The sequence below is a fragment of the Nicotiana tabacum genome, chromosome 5 (assembly GCF_000715075.1).
Source record: "Nicotiana tabacum cultivar K326 chromosome 5, ASM71507v2, whole genome shotgun sequence".
In the NCBI taxonomy this organism is placed as follows: Eukaryota; Viridiplantae; Streptophyta; class Magnoliopsida; order Solanales; family Solanaceae; genus Nicotiana; species Nicotiana tabacum.
In genome coordinates, this window is record NC_134084.1 from 8,083,021 (window position 1) to 8,099,561 (window position 16,541).

At 35.7% G+C, this 16,541-nt stretch overlaps 2 protein-coding genes and 1 non-coding gene across 4 annotated transcripts; 1 reads left to right on the forward strand and 2 right to left on the reverse strand.

Annotated features, from left to right (window-relative positions):
* Positions 1-559: 559 nt before the first annotated feature.
* Positions 560-644, reverse strand: TRNAM-CAU (transfer RNA methionine (anticodon CAU)). The gene is given in 2 exon segments: positions 560-595; positions 607-644. It is a non-coding gene; the product is annotated as a tRNA-Met (tRNA).
* Positions 645-682: 38 nt separating this feature from the next.
* Positions 683-5,904, forward strand: LOC142181096 (uncharacterized). 2 transcript variants are annotated; one of them, XM_075253300.1, is made up of 3 exons: positions 683-812; positions 3,407-5,082; positions 5,628-5,904. In XM_075253300.1, exon 2 carries the CDS (start codon positions 4,217-4,219, stop codon positions 4,964-4,966), a length of 750 nt encoding a protein of 249 aa, XP_075109401.1. In that variant the 5' UTR covers positions 683-812; positions 3,407-4,216; the 3' UTR covers positions 4,967-5,082; positions 5,628-5,904. The 2 variants fall into 2 exon arrangements, with proteins under 2 accessions (XP_075109401.1, XP_075109402.1); XM_075253301.1 differs by lacking the exon at positions 683-812 and adding an exon at positions 2,255-2,403.
* A 7,465-nt stretch (positions 5,905-13,369) lies between these two features.
* LOC107817883 (transcription factor MYC2-like) lies at positions 13,370-15,349 on the reverse strand. Its single transcript, NM_001326009.1, is given in 1 exon segment — positions 13,370-15,349. A coding segment is annotated over 1 exon segment (1,980 nt).
* Between the last annotated feature and the right edge of the window lie 1,192 nt (positions 15,350-16,541).

The following is a 16,541-nucleotide window of genomic DNA, read 5'->3' on the forward strand; positions in this document are numbered from 1 at the left end:
TTACCAAATACATGTCCAGATACCTACTAAAAAGTAGGGCTAGAAGGAAGAAAAATAAAAAATAAATTAGTTTCACAAGCCTACCTACCTCCATCCCTAAAAGAGACGCATGAGGTCGAAACTTCCTGCACACTGTTAAAGTCGAATCTTTCCGGCAATGAGTCCTAGGGACCAATATAATGATTGGTTTAGGTAGGGCATGGGCATCCGATCTACTATGGACACCATACGAATCACTGTGTAAGATCACGATCCACAATTGACACAACAACACTAACAAATAAATCCAGTGTAATCACATAAGTAGAGCCTGGGAAGGGTAGTGTGTACGCAGACCTTATATGTACCTTACAAAGTTAGAGAGGTTGCTTTCTGTAGATCCTCAACTCAAGTAAAACGAATGTTGAGAGTGGGATAATAATACTCGCTTTTAACTTAACAATAAATATATTTTTGTTTCTTCCAAACATGAACCAATTCATGTTCAAACACCAACAAGTTGCTGGTTAGAGGGGAGAAAAGTGAAAAGTATACAAATGAGAAAATATAAAAAGGAGGATGGGGTGAGAGAGGCTCGAACTCTCGACCTCAGGATTACTCAGAAGCTATGAGACCTACGCGCTAGCCAACTGCGCCACCACCCCAATTGTGTATGCATCTCATTATATATGTTAATTAAACTATTTTTATTCAGAAGTCCAAAGGACAGAATACTCTGCCCAAAAACGCCGTTGTTCTAGTTCGTCTTACATACACAGTCTAATTAGGGTTTCCAGATCTCTCTCTCTTTCATCACCAAAACCCAATTTCAGGTACATCTTTTTTACCTGTTTTTTTTTCTCAAAGTATTATCCTTTTGTTTTCAGTTTATGCTCATTTTATTTGTTTTCCTTCCTTTAATTCAATCTGCCCCTTTTTCACCTCATAAAAGAAAAAGAAAAAAAAAATTGAGAACAGAGAAGACAAAAAATGCAATCTTTTTCTTTTCTTTTTTTTTTTCTGTAAAAAAAATGCAAATTTTCACTCACCCAAATAATGAGCTGAGGAACTTCTTTAGTTATTTGGGTCTTATATGCTATGCATGTGAAAATAAGTCTCCTTTTTTTCAGCTTATGTCCATTTTATTTGTTGCCTTACTTTAATTTCAATAAAATAAGTGCGGGAAAAAGCTAAGAATGCAATCTTTTTTCTTTTTTCACTGTAAAGTTGCAGACTTTAATGAATACTGAGCTGAGTTTGTTTAGTTCTTTGGGTTGTATATGCTATGCATGTGGAAAAAAATTATCTTTTTTTCACAAACCATGAAATTCAGAAGTATTGGATCTTGATTAAAAATGCTCTAGGATTCTAATCAAGGGTCTTAATTGAAATTTGAGGGGAAAAAAAGAAACAAGAACACAATGGGATGTGGTTGTATGTTTGAGTAATTGTACTTTATGTTTAATAGCTTGTACCTTGTATTTCCCATTTTGTGGGATATGCTTTGCTCTTTCAGGTTATTGTTACATGCTTTTGACACACTTTACAAATTCCATTATTTGCTCACCAATTTAATTTAATTTTGTTTATATTCACTTACTTTATTTGCCAAATCTAGCAGTTGACTTAACATTTTGTGTAAGTTGAACTTACTAGTCTTATTTATTGTGATTATAAACTGAAAGAAATAATGACATGTGCATATAATGCTTCTGATATGGTAATCAGTATCAGCATGCGATATTTTATAAACATGAATAGTTGTTCTTTGAGCCGAGGGTCTATCGGAAACAACCTTTCTACCTTCACAAGGTATGGGTAAGGTTTGCGCAGACGTTACCCTCCCCAGACCCCACTTGTGAGATTACACTCGTTTTTTTTTTTTTGTTGTTGTTAGTGGACTACATGAGTAGAGAATTTCTAATTCTAAAAGTTGTCTGCTCCTTTCACTTTGCTGTCAAGTGTCAAATTGGAAAAGTTATGCTAATTTATACTAGAATAAGCTAGTTACATTTACTTGATAACAAATTGTCGTAATTACTAAGATTAGGATAAAGAATGAGTAACTACTAACTAGTTCTTGTGAGGAAAAATGCCATTTACAGCAAAGATATATAATTCCATTCCAATCAACCCCAGCATTTACATAATCGGAGTAAGAAGGTTTGGAGAAGTTAGCATCAAGCTGTCAAGCAGCAACTAATCGGAGCTCTGCGTTCTCATAATTTTTAAGTGTAAAAAGTTTTATGTCCTTAATGTGCTGCACGAGTTTGTTCACCCTTCCAGTTTGTCTTGTTAGGCAGTCCACTGCATGCTTTTCCTTCTTCAAAGATTTGCTGTTTTGATATCTCAAATACTCTGTTGTGCTTTCAACTAGAAAATTTTCTGCTGAAGATAAGTAGTTGGAGATGATGGAGTTCATTGGTGAGTATCATGTTTGATTTTGTGAGGTCACAGAATATCTTTGCTATCATACGGCGTGGTCTTTGTTAGGTGGTTTTAGCTGAGTTGTTTTTCCTCCGTCCTCCATATTAGATTTGGAATCTACTAAACCTGTTGAATTCTTGGTTCCCTACTGAGTGAAAAATAAGGAAAAAAGTATCTATAAAGCTGAAGTTGGGACATGGAAATGTCTTTCAAATGTCGTCCTTCTTATGAGTATTAACTTCTGCTAGTCCACTTGAACAAAGGGAGTGAGGGAGGGAGCATAACGATGGGAAAATAGTGGAAAAAGAAAGTATGATGTTCCTTTTTTCTAGGGTCTGTAAATATATGTATGATAGTTAGCCTGAAATGGTTGAAGGGATCTGCATATATGTCATTTTCACAAGTTGTAGCATTGTTATGATTTGTTTTTGTTTTGTTCTTGAATAAAATATCTAGGAAATAAAGAACAATGTTTATGGTGATGAAGGAAATTGTTAAAATAAGTTCTTTTTTTCAATTTCAATGTGAGATGAACCACACTTTTTTAGGAGTGTGCTGTTTATCCTATTACTGTGGGAAAGCGTTTGATTATGTTTTATGAGTAATATCATGGGAGTAAACTACAACAATGTACAACTCACGCAAGTCCTTATTAGCCTTAGAAATGAAGTGTTTTTCTGTCATCTATTATTTTATTAGGTCTTTCCTGAATATGAAGATTTAGAGAGATGCTTGTCAAATCATCTAAACAAATGTTTGAGCATCGTAAAAGAAACTGCAATCGATATAAAATTAGCAGTCAGGAAGCAGCAACTTCTTTGAAATGGGAAATTTTGAAGCTTATTTTTTAACTATGATGGGCAACTGTATCTCGTTCGGTGGTGAATTTGTTTTTTGAATCATTACATTTGGATGTTTTAATAATTGAGCTTCCATGTCTAATTCAATGTGTCAACATTTAGTAATTATCAGTAAATGATGGTTGAATTTTTTTGTACAGGACGTATCTGATGTATATTAGTTCTCTGTAGATGCTGCTTGACTGTTGAATTGCCCTAGACATTAACATTGGCCTCACTGCTGCATTACACAGGAGTTATTATTTTGTAGTATTTCACCAGTTGGGTTCTTTAACGGGGACTAGTTCTCTTTGGCCGTCATTTAAGTATGTTTTGCAAGATGAATGGCTTAATCTATATGGGTGTGTGCCTGGGGAATTGGTAATTTTCATTTGATTATAAGCAAAGCATATTCTTTTGAGGGGATATATCCAGGTTTTCTATCGTTTTATGCTAAATATCGACAATTAAGGTGCAGTAGGAAGCATTGGTGTGTGGCAGAAGTATAGCTGCTTTACCCCGCAGAAGCTATGAGCTAGTGACTGAAGGTGCTTTTGTTCAGCTTCTTTTGGCGCTCTCGAGATTCAGCCATTCAGGGAAGTTCTGATGAGGCTCTGTTTTCCTGACATATTATTTGACATACTGATCTATGGTGTTGCGTTTATGGCGTTAAGTTCTCAGAAATGATTGCCAAATACATTTTCTTGTACAGACGCTGAACCCCTAAAGTCTTGTACTCTTCTCAGAGTAGATTTTCAGGGTTCCCATCTTTGTCACTGTAAGCATTTGATGTTTGATTCACTTTCTGAGCTAATGGTTAAAACGTCATATTTTTGAACTGTTCTATGAGGTGGTTCCTTGGAATAAGCAACTATTTGGTAGTGTGGAGGTTACTGCAGATTTTGCTAGAAAGTCAAGAAAATTCTTGTTCTTGTCTCTTGTTAGTTTGAACCGTTAATTGAACTTCAAGTATGGATGTTCCCGTGAAGAAGCCTCAGGATAATGGGCAGAAAACCTCAATCAATGATGACGTTCTGGCTCGGAGGCTAAAAAACCGAGAGCGTCAACGCAGATATAGAGAAAGGAAACGTCTTAAAGCTGATACAATGAGGGTGTTGGGCTCAAACCAATTAGCTTCAGTGCCAGTGGAGGTGCCTGTGATTGCTGCTCCTCAGTATAGTGTACTGCCGGTGAATGTTACTCCTCTCGATTCTTCAATGCCAGTGAATGTTGCTCCTCTCGATTCTTCAATGCCAGTGAATGTTGCTCCTCTGGACTCTTCAGTGCCAGTAAATGTCGCTCCCCGGGAATATGTAATGCCAGTGGATGTTGCTCCTCTGGACTCTTCAGTGCCAGTAAATGTAGCTCCCCGGGAATATGTAATGCCAGTGAATGTTGCTACTGGAAAATGTGTGATGCCGGTGAGCAGTGCGTCCCGGGAGTCTGTCACCCGTGTTTACTCTGGGCGGAAATGGAAATGCGATGCCCGAAAGGCCCATGCGGTGAGGCAGAAAGAAGTTAGCTCTAATGGTTCGGTTAAACCAGATTTAGCATCAACTGGTGGAAGTCAAGAACCATGTTTACCCCATGTTCAACCGGCAAACGTGGCATTAAGTAATGTTATTTCTTCACCGTTGACTGCACTGGAAAATAGTGGAACACCTAAATCTATTCCCAGTAGGAGACATTGGAAAGCGGAAGCTAGAAATAAGAAGAGCTGAAATTGTTGACGATAAGTTTGGTTAAGTATACAGCAGAATATTATCAGTTGTTAACAGCCTTGTTGTAATCTCATCATGTACAACATTAGCAGGACCGAGGAACTTCGGATAATATTGTGAGTGTTTTGCACTCTTTCTTTCCCCCCTATAAACTTTTTGGTAATCATTTTAGAGAAAAGGGTCAAAAATACTCCTATAATGGAGAAAATCATAGTTTTACCCCCTATATTTCTGGGTCATTCATACTCTTGCTAGCAAATCGTCTCGTATTTGCCCTTGACCGTAGTGGAACTCCAGCCTAAAGTATAACGGAGGACATTCTTAAACCATATTCAAAACTAGAAGGGTAAATCTGGACCGTTGTGCCGAAGTCTTTTGATACGTGGAATCCACTCAATCTAAGCTGGAGCTCCGTTAATGTCAAGGACAAGTACAGAACGATTAGGTTACGATAAGGGTATGAATGGCCCCAAACTATAAAGGAGGGTAAATGTAAGCTATTTTCTAAAGTAGATGGGTAAATTTGGCTTTTTTTTTTTTTTTTTTTTTTTGTGTGTGTGTGTGTGGGGGGGGGGGGGGGGTGCATTTGTTTATGGTGGGGCTTTCATGTTTGGTTGTTTATTTTCATGTGCTCTCTAACTGATGCAATGCATGATATCAGATGGACGACTTGCAGGGGTCTAAACTTTTGTCTCTCTTCAACTAAGTGAGAAGATCCTGAGCAGTGCTTTCGGACAATTTTGTTGCTTATGTCCAGGTTTTGTCAGGTAAGAAGTTATGTTGAGAGTAACTTTAGGATACTCCTCTGCTGCTAGAATTTAGGTTGCTTTGACTTACTTCCTTCCGATGAAATGAATCTTGATATGTATCATGACACTCTGATGTGTACTTTTGTACATATTTGTTGTATGTGGATCGATCGATCATTCCTAGTCCAACTTGTCACTAAAGAAACTATCCTTCAAGATTTGTTACCTTTTTTGATAGTTCAAAGCGCCATCACGCGGATAATTGAAATGTCTCATCTGCTTTTGAATTCAAATTCTGGGAATGCCTCTTCAAAGATTTGGATAATTACACAATGGCATCGTTATCGAGTTTGAAGTTTTATATGGTTCAGTGTTTGCTTATAGGGGGAGTATTTATTGATTATGCTTACACAAAGGCATTGGCATTGTGTCCAATGGCACATGATATGCTAATGTCTGTCAGGAGATACTAATTTGGATTGTCAATGATCTCTCAATATCTATAGAGCTAAGTTGCTCGGACTCGAGTGCGGGTATAAAATTCGGGTACGGATCCAAGAGTCGGATTCAACAAAATCTTACTTTTAAGATTCGGGGGTGCGAATCCAAGTATGGATACGGACGTTGGGATTCGGCTAAGAAAATTCAGAATTATAAAATTAGAGCTGTGAAGATATTCTAAATTTTGAGAGATAATTTTGTTATAACTTACATGTATATTTTGTTATAACTAATATGTTGAAGGTATTCCATTTTCCGTGTCTTAAATGTGTTTTATCTTTTATTTTGAGAAATCAAAAATCATTTCCTCCACTAATTTGTCTATGGACTCCGGTCAAAATATCCCAAGTTGGTTTACTGAATCCCAAATGTATCCCGCATCCGTTCCTGTCGTGTCGAGACGCGTTCGACATAAAAAATGAAGAGTTCGCACAACTTAGCTATAGAGAAAAATTAACCTAAATAGTTGGTCACCTAGCCGCTTAAACTAAAAACAGTATGTGGATGTATATTATATGTAAAGTTCATGTATACTATGTATATAATCACGTATAATCTATGCAATTATTTCTGTAAAGATTCCATCTATAAGTTCCCATTATAGTAATCTTGCTACATTATAGCATGATTAGGCTAGGTGAGGCTTTATTAATCATAAAGTTTAGTGACTTTCACGCAAAGTGGTACTTTAAGCTTTGTTCTAACATTGAAAGTTGAAAGTATAATGCTCATTTTAATTCTTTAGGGAAAATGTAGCAATCAATCAGGGGAGAAATTCAAAAATAGCCAGATTTACAACTGGTCGTTCAAAAATAGCCCAGTTTCAAAAGTAATCGAAATTTAGCCACTTTTCATGTAAAGATAAATCTGAGCGAAAACATTGTTCAAAATCCGGAAAATGCGCCAGTATATTATACTGGAGTTCCAGCATAAGTATGCTTGAACTCCAGCATATTATACTAGAGTTCTAGGATAAGTATGCTGGAATTCTAGCATAATATGATGGAGTTCCAACATAAGTACACTAGAACTCCAGCATAATATACTAGAGTTCCAGCAAGTATAATTGTCCAGTATAATATACTGGAGTTTGGAGCACCGGTGTTCCAGTCTCCAGTATATTATACTGGAGCCAACAAAGTATACCGGTCCAGCATAATATGCTGGAGTTCATACACATGTGCACCGAACTCCAGTATATTATGCTGGACCGGTCTCTGTTGCAGCAAAATAGTGGCTATTTTTCATTGAATTTGTAAACGCTGGCTATTTTTGAATGACCAGTCCGAAAACTGGCTATACCGTGCTATTTTTACATCAATCAGCTGTGCCTCATTCCTAATTTAATTGGTAGGCCCATTATATGTACTTAATAACGAAAATATGTAAAAATAGCACGAGCTAGCCAGTTTTCGGACTGGTCATTCAAAAATAGCTAACGCTTGCAACGTCATTGAAAAATAGCCACTATTTTGCTGTAACATGGAAAGTTCCAGCATAATATACTGGAGATCGGTGCACCTGTATATGAACTTCTAGCATATTATGCTGGAGCTCTAAAACGCAAAAAGTTCCAGTATAATATACTGGACCGTTATATTATACTGGAATTCCAGTATATATTATTGAAGTATTTTTCCGGATTTTGTATAGTGTTTTCGTTCAGATTTATCTTTACATGAAAAGTGGCTAAATTTCAATTATTTTTGAAAATGTGGCTATTTTTGAATGACCACTTGTAAATCTTGTTATTTTTAAATTTTTCTAATATATGAATCAGCTTGCGCGTGCCTCAATAATTCTACCTATTACTTGTTATTTCCCATCATCAAAGAGGTGCTGAATAGCTTTGCCTCACCAAGGTTTTAACACGCAAAAAGGAATTATATTATCTTTTCCTGTCTGCTTAGTACAAGATGAATTAACTACACTTTTAAAAAATTGGAGATTTCTAGTTTGGAAGGTTTTAAATCATTTCTCAAGAAGAAGGAAAAAAAAATTCCAAAATTAGCATGAAGTTTCAGGTTCAAGTCCGAATGAAAGACAAAAATATTACTAGTGTTTTATTTTTATCCATTTGTCTAAGCTTTTTGGTAGACATAGTTACTAGATACCTGTGCGGGTTGAAAATAGCAGGTATTTGGTAAAATTAATTGAAGTGTGCACAAGCTGGCTGGTTCGGATACCACTGTTATGAAAAGAAAGAATCATTTCCTAAATTTAAGATAAAAGATATCCAAACAAATTGCTACTAAATGATATGAAGAGACTAAAATAATTCTCCCATTTTCACCACCTAGGATCTAACATATTTGCAAATAATATCTGCATCATCTGTGTATACTCATATACAAACAATGAAATTCAGAGAGAAAAGATGAAAGCATAACATATATAATTACAATATAAGATTATTACATAGTTTCATTATGGTACATTTACATGATCCTTTTTACATATTATCAACCCTTAATAACATATTAATCAACGTTTAATTATCTGCCTCAAATCCTCAAAACTCCAATCCCTTCTCATCCCAGAGCTCCTCACCAATTTCGGCGAATCGGTCAAGAACTCCATTGGACAACTGTTATGAATCCTATGACAACCTTTTTTCGCCGTATTTTCTTTCCCCAGAAGCGATTGACCCCTCTTTTTCTCAAACCTAGGCTTTGGTACCAAGTTTCCGGACCAGTTTCTCTCAATCTTCCCCGAAAAAAGGCGAAAATTCGACTTTCCTGGACTATTTTGATGAACATTATTGAATCTTTCCCTTAATTCATCTTCTGAATCTGTTCTTTTAAGAACTTGGCATGTCAAGCAATTGAGAGTCATTGTTGTATAAAAGAAGAAAAGAAGAAGAATAAAAGGTTTATAAGGTAATGAATAATGCATAGGATATGTGTTATTTCATATGTACTAAATATTTTTTAGGAGATTGAGTTGAGGGTAAGGGTTGTTTTTTTTGGATTTTTGTTTTCTCCCATTTTATTGGAGATGTTAAGGTCTTGTGTTAATAATGACCATTCTTTTTTACTTTTACCCTAAAATAAAGCTCAATCAATCTTTAGGTAGTGGATATTATTACATTATCTAACACAAGGAAAATTTTAATCTTACTATTAATCTTTTTTTGTAACCGAGAAATCTTCTAGAGTCAGTAGTGTCGATTGCAAAATTCCATGAATAATGGGCTCGTCTTTCTATCCTTATCTACTTCGATATCATACTTTTGTTTGAAGCAGGGCGGAAAATCTCAATGTGTGCCTAATTCACATATCACTTGCTACGCTCTTACCAAGAGAGCAATATCCAAAGCGCTGTCTTCTTACACATTAATTGTATTGTGTGTTTATTACTCCCTCCGTCTCATAGTACCTGTCATGATTCTCTTGTGCACGCCCCTTAAGAAAAATTAGTTAGGATGTAATTTTGACTACTTTACCCTTATTTATGTCTTAATATTTAATCTTTTTTCATTGAATATTTTCTCAATTTATGTGTCGTCTCCATTGTTATTGATTGTATTTGTGTAAACATGATAAAGTGTTTAAGAAAACTAGGTTGACTCATTGGTATTTGAACAAAGTTATTCATAATTGAGGTGTTTGTAGTCTTTAAGGATAATTATTACCAAGGGTAAAAAAGGAAAAAAATAATCAATTTTTTCTTGAATTTCTAAAATGACAAATAATTTAAGATAATTATTTTTAGTAACCACGACTAATAATATGAGACGGAGGAGTATAAATCAATTACTATGACACTTAGGAAAATTAAGAATGCTGCCCTTTTTATTTCAGACCAAAAAAAAGAAGGTAAATTTGTGTTGTTTGTTATATTATAATAGGTTAGTTATCATTTTTTATAGGTTAATTAAAATCATTAAAGTTTCCAAAAAGGCAAAATCATAAAGTTCAATTTTCAATTATGATTGTTAAAGAGACCTTTAGAAAACTAAAGAACATAGAAATAGTCTAGTTGTATGATGGACCTAACTCAGGATATTTCATCTTAAAAAAAGTATTTTACAAAAGCCAATCCACCTACCCTACCCTACACTGACCCCCCCAAACCCCACCCCCTCAAACCCTAAACAAAGATAATACAAAAACTAATAAATATTCTACTTGAGTTGAAAAATATATCTGCATTAAATCTCCTTTGATATAATTGTCTTAATCTAATAAAATCTTATTTTATTGAGTCGAGTAGTTTTGTTCTACAATAGCCAAAAAAAATACAATTTTCTTTGTATATAGTCTTGATTCATATTTTTAAGAAATCTTCAATTATCTCAAACATATGTATTAAAGATTATTAATACTACGGGCAACGGAAGAATATTAATATTACGGGCAACAGAGTATTCTGAGACTAGTATATATTTAAACACGGTTGGCTCATTCACGAAATTAATAAAATGTAAGTTTATTTATTAAATATGTTATTCATATATTTGCTTAAAGAGACAAAATACATAAAGTTAGCATACAAAAAGAAAATGTGAACACAAAAGGGGACCCAACACTATGGCGTCTGAGCACATTTAATAAGAAATATAAAATCAACTTCACATGTAAAACACATGATCATTATTGTTATTATAATAATAATAATTATTATTATTATTCTATTAACAATTTATTTTTGGTCGTCAAAACTATTCCCTGAACAAACTATATCAGGGTCAACTAATTCGCTTTAGACTCCAACGTGGTTCTTATCCACACAAAAATGAATTTTCCCATTCGGTATTCAATACCGGTATTGAGACCCGATTAAATTTAGATTCATGCTAGAAAAGTCCCCCGTTGAGAGGTAAAATGGTCTCTCATAAAGACGAATTTATACTTAGGGCTCGAATCCGAGACTTCTAGTTAAGAGCTCGAACCCGAAATCTGTGATTAAGAATAAATGAGTACTTATCATCTCACCCCGAACTTTCTTGGTCTTTCCCTTTCTATCACAGCATTAGAGAGAATTGTGTAGAAAATTTTATTGATGTTCAGTTTTTGTCACCATCCTTTCTCTGCAAAATTCAGCAGAAAAACTGATACCACTCCCATTGATTTCACTTAATATATGGACCATCCACATATGTAGACTTTGTAGGTTGCAATTTTGTTTTTTTGTTTTTTTACTTTTAGCCCGCACTAGAAACTATTTACCGTCACAGTCAGTAGCTGATAAAGTATATAAAATTTGTATATTTTTTTGTATGTAACATATATATATATATATAAAAAATATAATTGTTTGCTATTATTTTGAGAGCGGCTATACGGTGTCCTTTTCCTTTAAAATTTCGGAATATAAATCTTGGTTGTACGCTCGACGGGTTGGAGTGAAAACTTAAAGAATCAAAGGTTAAATTGCAGCGAATTCTTCTTATCTGCTTAAATTTTGATAATCAAAATTATGTGATACTTATAATTGAAATGTCATGAATATGTATAAATTAGTTAAGATACACACAAATTGGATCGAGTACCGTCCTTATCCAAGAAAGAAATATCTTGGTTGTGTGAGTTGAAAGTCCCTTGACAAAGGATTGAGGGTAGAAGAAAAATATATATTCTTTCAAAACAAGTTTAATCAATTCGCTAATAAAAGATTCTTATAGTGATCAACGAAGTATATTGAGAATCATGAAGTCGCGGGTTTAAACTCCAGGCAGAGGCAAAATAGACATGATTTCTTTCTTATTTGTCCAAGCTCTAGCGGAAAGAGTTAGTTACTCGAAATATGTGCTGGTGGGAGGTAGTAGATAAATTGGTTCGAATGCCACAATTATATAAAAAAATACATTTAGAGTATACTTAAATAGATTCATATTTTAACCTCAACGTATTTTTTTTCTTATTGTAACATAGGTCTTCGTCAAGTTTTCGTCCCTTTCGCCGGTAGACGGCGGCTTTAAACTTAACTACAAATACCTTTATGTAATAATTAAGCATAATTTTTATCATATCCATCAATTCGTTTCCATTTGGTTTACACTTTTTACACAAACGAAAACAATAAAATAAAAACGTGTACCTAATTAACTGCACTTGAAAGATTGTGTCACTTCAACTCAAATGATATTAGAATACTATATATATTCATTTAAATATTTCTTGGTCCAATGAATACAACAAAGAGTGGACCAAATTCAATGAATTCTCTAAATGAAAATGCAGCCTACCCCTTGTTGGTCCTTTCTTCTAGACTAAAACAAGCAATCTATTTATCCATCATAAATAGTTGGAAACAAAATTTTTAAAAAAAATGTGACAAAAAATTAAATAATAAAAAAGTGAGTCTATTTTATCTAAAATATTTATTTTTACTCGGTGTTTGTACCAAAATCAAATTATTTAGTCGTAATGTAGGTTAAGTAATAAAAGTTTAGATACAAATTACATATCATGCATTCAATGTGTAAACACTAAGTGCGAATAAATTTCTTTTCCGGAATTTTTCAATAACACAAGGTTCAAAACTTGATGTATAATGAGTCTATCGCTGGATTCGAACTTGTAACATGCCTAACCTAAGGATCTTTTAAGTAAGAAATTTTCTAGAGCCAGTGACGCAAGGTTCGAAAGTCGATATATAATGAGTTTATCTGGATTCGAACTTGTAACATGTCTAACATAAGAATATTTAACTAAGAAATCTTCGAGAGCTAGTGGCACAAGGTTCGAAACTCCACGTATAAGGGGTCTGCCGCTAGATTCGAACTTGCAACATGCCTAAACCTACACATCAATGTGTAACGCTCTTACCAAAAAACCAATGCCGTGGACTACCCCTGCCCTATTATTGCTTTCTTCATTTATATTCTGGATAAAGAATACAAAGGGATGGAGCAGACCATAACAGAAAAAGATGAAGCTGCATATTTATTTCTAATTACATGAACTAAAAACAAGAACTTGAGATCTAGTATTGGTTTCACATGTTTATGTACAGAAAATGTGGAAAACAAACTAGATATAAAAGTTGAAAAATACCCAAAAACTAAGAGGAAAGCTCAATCAACTTTCCACTTTAAGTAGCCTTAATCTCAAGATCTAACTATAGGAGAAATTCTCTTAAAATAGCTCAATGAAAGATAACATTATTCAGAGCTCACTATGATAATTTCCATTTACTGTATTTCTCTTCATCGCGATTCAGCAATTCTGGATGTCAATGATATCCGAAGTTGTTCTTGCGTGTAAAGCCGGCTTCCCATTTTCACAGTCGCTTGTTGGATCATCAACTCGTTGACAACTGAAACACTAGCATGGTGCACATCTAAGTCCAATTCCATGAGAGCGGTCATTAACCTCGCGGCTGGATGGTTCTTTTTATTAGATTGTATACGAATCATAGCATCCCATCCGATCACCTTAACGTCGATGTCCATATCTACAATCTTGAGTTCTTGATTTGACGGGGGAGGACCGGTATAGTTTGATCCCTTGTTGGCTAATTCATTCCTTAAAGATTCGATTTGGTTCCTCAAGTCCTCTTTATCTGAGTCAGAATTCTGAACCTTTGATTTCAACTCATTGATAAATGCAATTGCATCACCAAGAAGTGATGCTTTATCCATTTTTGACACATTTGGTACAACAGCTCTAAGTGCATAGAATCTTTGATTCAATTTCTCCCTCCTTTGCCTCTCTGCCTCCACATGATTCAATGGCTCCTCTCTCCCGTTAGCCGGTTTCCTCCCTCGTTTCCTCGGCTTCTTCTCGGGGTCTACAACTCTACTACTATCCGCCTCCTTCACCACCGAAGCCTCGAGATCTGATTGATCCGAATCGCCACCTCCACCGGACTTCCCCGTGTTTGAACTTGGCAAAATCACACCCGAAACAAATGAAAGGATTCCTTCATCGTTGCTTCCTCTTGATGCAGGTGACCTTTTCTTGTTCTTGTTCTTGTTCTCCTCCGCAGGCCCGGGCCCGAACTGTGATTGGCCCGAAAACAAGCTCCCATTTGCACTGCAAGCACTCCTCTTAGTACTATCACCAAAATTCAAGATTTCACCAGACTCAGGCTTGCAAGAACGCGAAGAATTCGCATTCCCATTTCCATACCGAGTATTACTTCCATCAAATCCATATTCGGAAAAATTCAACTCCCTAGTGAAAAATCCTTGTGTTTGCTGAGAATTTTGATTACCATTTTCAGAATTCTCATTTCCAAACACAAGTTGCTTACTGGTATTCCTTGAAGGAACTGTATTCGACGAATCCTTGACTTCCACAACTGAAGAAGCCGGATCAGTCAGCCAAAGGGCTGAAGGATCGGGCTCGGCCTGAATAGCACATGAGCCCGATCCTGAGCCCGTAGTCGCACCCATATCAATATTAAAATTAAACAAAACTTTAACCTTGTTCATTAAATCAGCAGTCTGGAATATCAACTCAGTTGACCCGAGCTCAACAACACCATTAGCTGAAGGAATACAAACAATAGTCTGAAGCCCGAAACCTTGGGCCTGTCGGGCCCGTTCACAGTGAGAAACAGCTAATCTCTCTGTTCCAGTAACCCAAATCGGGCTTGAACTATACATCGCCAGGCCCGGAAGCCCGCTTCCGTTAACAAACGATTGTGTCATGGAAATCAGAAAAAACCATTCAGTATCAGTTACTTCTTCATCTACAGCATCATTTTCACCACCGGTTTGTGTGCCGGAAATTAAAGAATTCAGCTCCCGGAGAACCTTTTTCCGGTGTGCTTGTTCCGTGATAAAGTCAGGCGAAAACGACGCCGTTTTACGCTTATTTTTATCTTCTTCACCTTTATAATACCCATCTCCCCACCCCAAAACCGAGGGGCTCGCGAAATCCACAACAGACGATTGCCAAAATATGGCATACGTCCACCCTTCGCGAGCCCCATCGATTAAAGTCTGGAGTCGCTGTTGCAGTGACTCTTGGTTGAAATATGGCATAGACTTTAATGGGTCTCCGGCAATCCCCGTCACCGGCGCCGGCGCTGGAGAAACTGAACTCCGGGGAGTTGGTGTAGTAGTTGTTCCGGGCCAAAACGACGACGGATCAGAAGATAAAAAAGCTTCCATCATATTATCATCGGATGTAGTATTGCTCCATATATTAGTCATCGTTGGTATTCTATAATCCGTCATTCCATATAACAAAATCAAGAAAAAAAAACAGACAAATCAATTCAGATCTGTTTGATTCTTGATACAGAGAGGAAATTATTTCGGGTATATATTCAAACACCCAAGAATTGTTTGGTGATAAGGAGTGAGTGAAAATGGAGAGAGTGTGTGTATATATTATGGAGGTGAAATTGAGCTGAATTTAAATGAGGAAAGTGAGTGGAAAAAAGGAAAGAGGGTTCGACGAAAGAGTTTGAGAGCCGATTTAATCGTGAGAAATTGCGTAGGAGAAGGAAAGTCGGCGCGATTTTTATGGATTTACTAGTATCAATTAGTTACTATAAAATCTAGTAGTGAGTTATAGACTCCTAGCTGAAGTTTGGGTTGTGCACGGATCAGATCGATCGGATTTAGCATATTTCGGATTTCGGATTATAGAAAATGCAATTCGAATTCGATCCTAAATATATCGGATCGGATCGGATTTTAAAGTTTGGATCGGATCGGATATCGGATCGTATTATTATGTCTCGAAGTTAAACTAATATGTATATTTTCTTTGTAAAAGAGACAATACATTAAGAAAAATTCATGTTTATGCAATTATGAGAGTACTATGGTGCCAATATAGCTAAATCTAGCAATTGTAAAGGTAATAACTTGGAGGTTGATGTAAATTAAAGTGTAGTATTTATACATGTCCTAATAATTTCGGATTTCGGATTGGATTGGATTAAAATATACCAATCCGAAATCCGAAAATTCAAAATTTTAATAAACATAATCCAAAATCCAATCCAATTCGAAATTCGAAATTCAAAATTGAATGGATCGGTTCGGATTTCGGATATCCGATCCGAATGAACAGCCCTAACTGAAGTAGGTAAAGTAACCTTTTTACTACTCCTTCAGAGGAATAGAAAGGTTATTTTCAGAAGATCCTCGATTTAAAAAAACTAAAAGAAATAATAAATCCATAACAGTAATAGAAATCAGAAAAAAAAAATATCAGTAACGTAAGAGACAATAAATAAATGGGATGGAACCCTTCGGGGTTGTCTAGTTAGTTTGGAGGGTGGTCGTCTATACAGATGACCTGGGATCAACGTCCCCTCAATGCCTTCTGGGTTGAGCCTGTCGCACATGGCTTGTCTAGTACGGTTTACATCCCCTTTGTGGTTTGCAGGTTATTACACAGGGAAAGTTTACCCAG

What these genes read in the sequence shown, in the direction of transcription:
- LOC142181096 (XM_075253300.1), top strand. Translation starts at nt 4,217, where the DNA reads ATGGATGTTCCCGTGAAGAAGCCTCAGGATAATGGGCAGAAAACCTCA.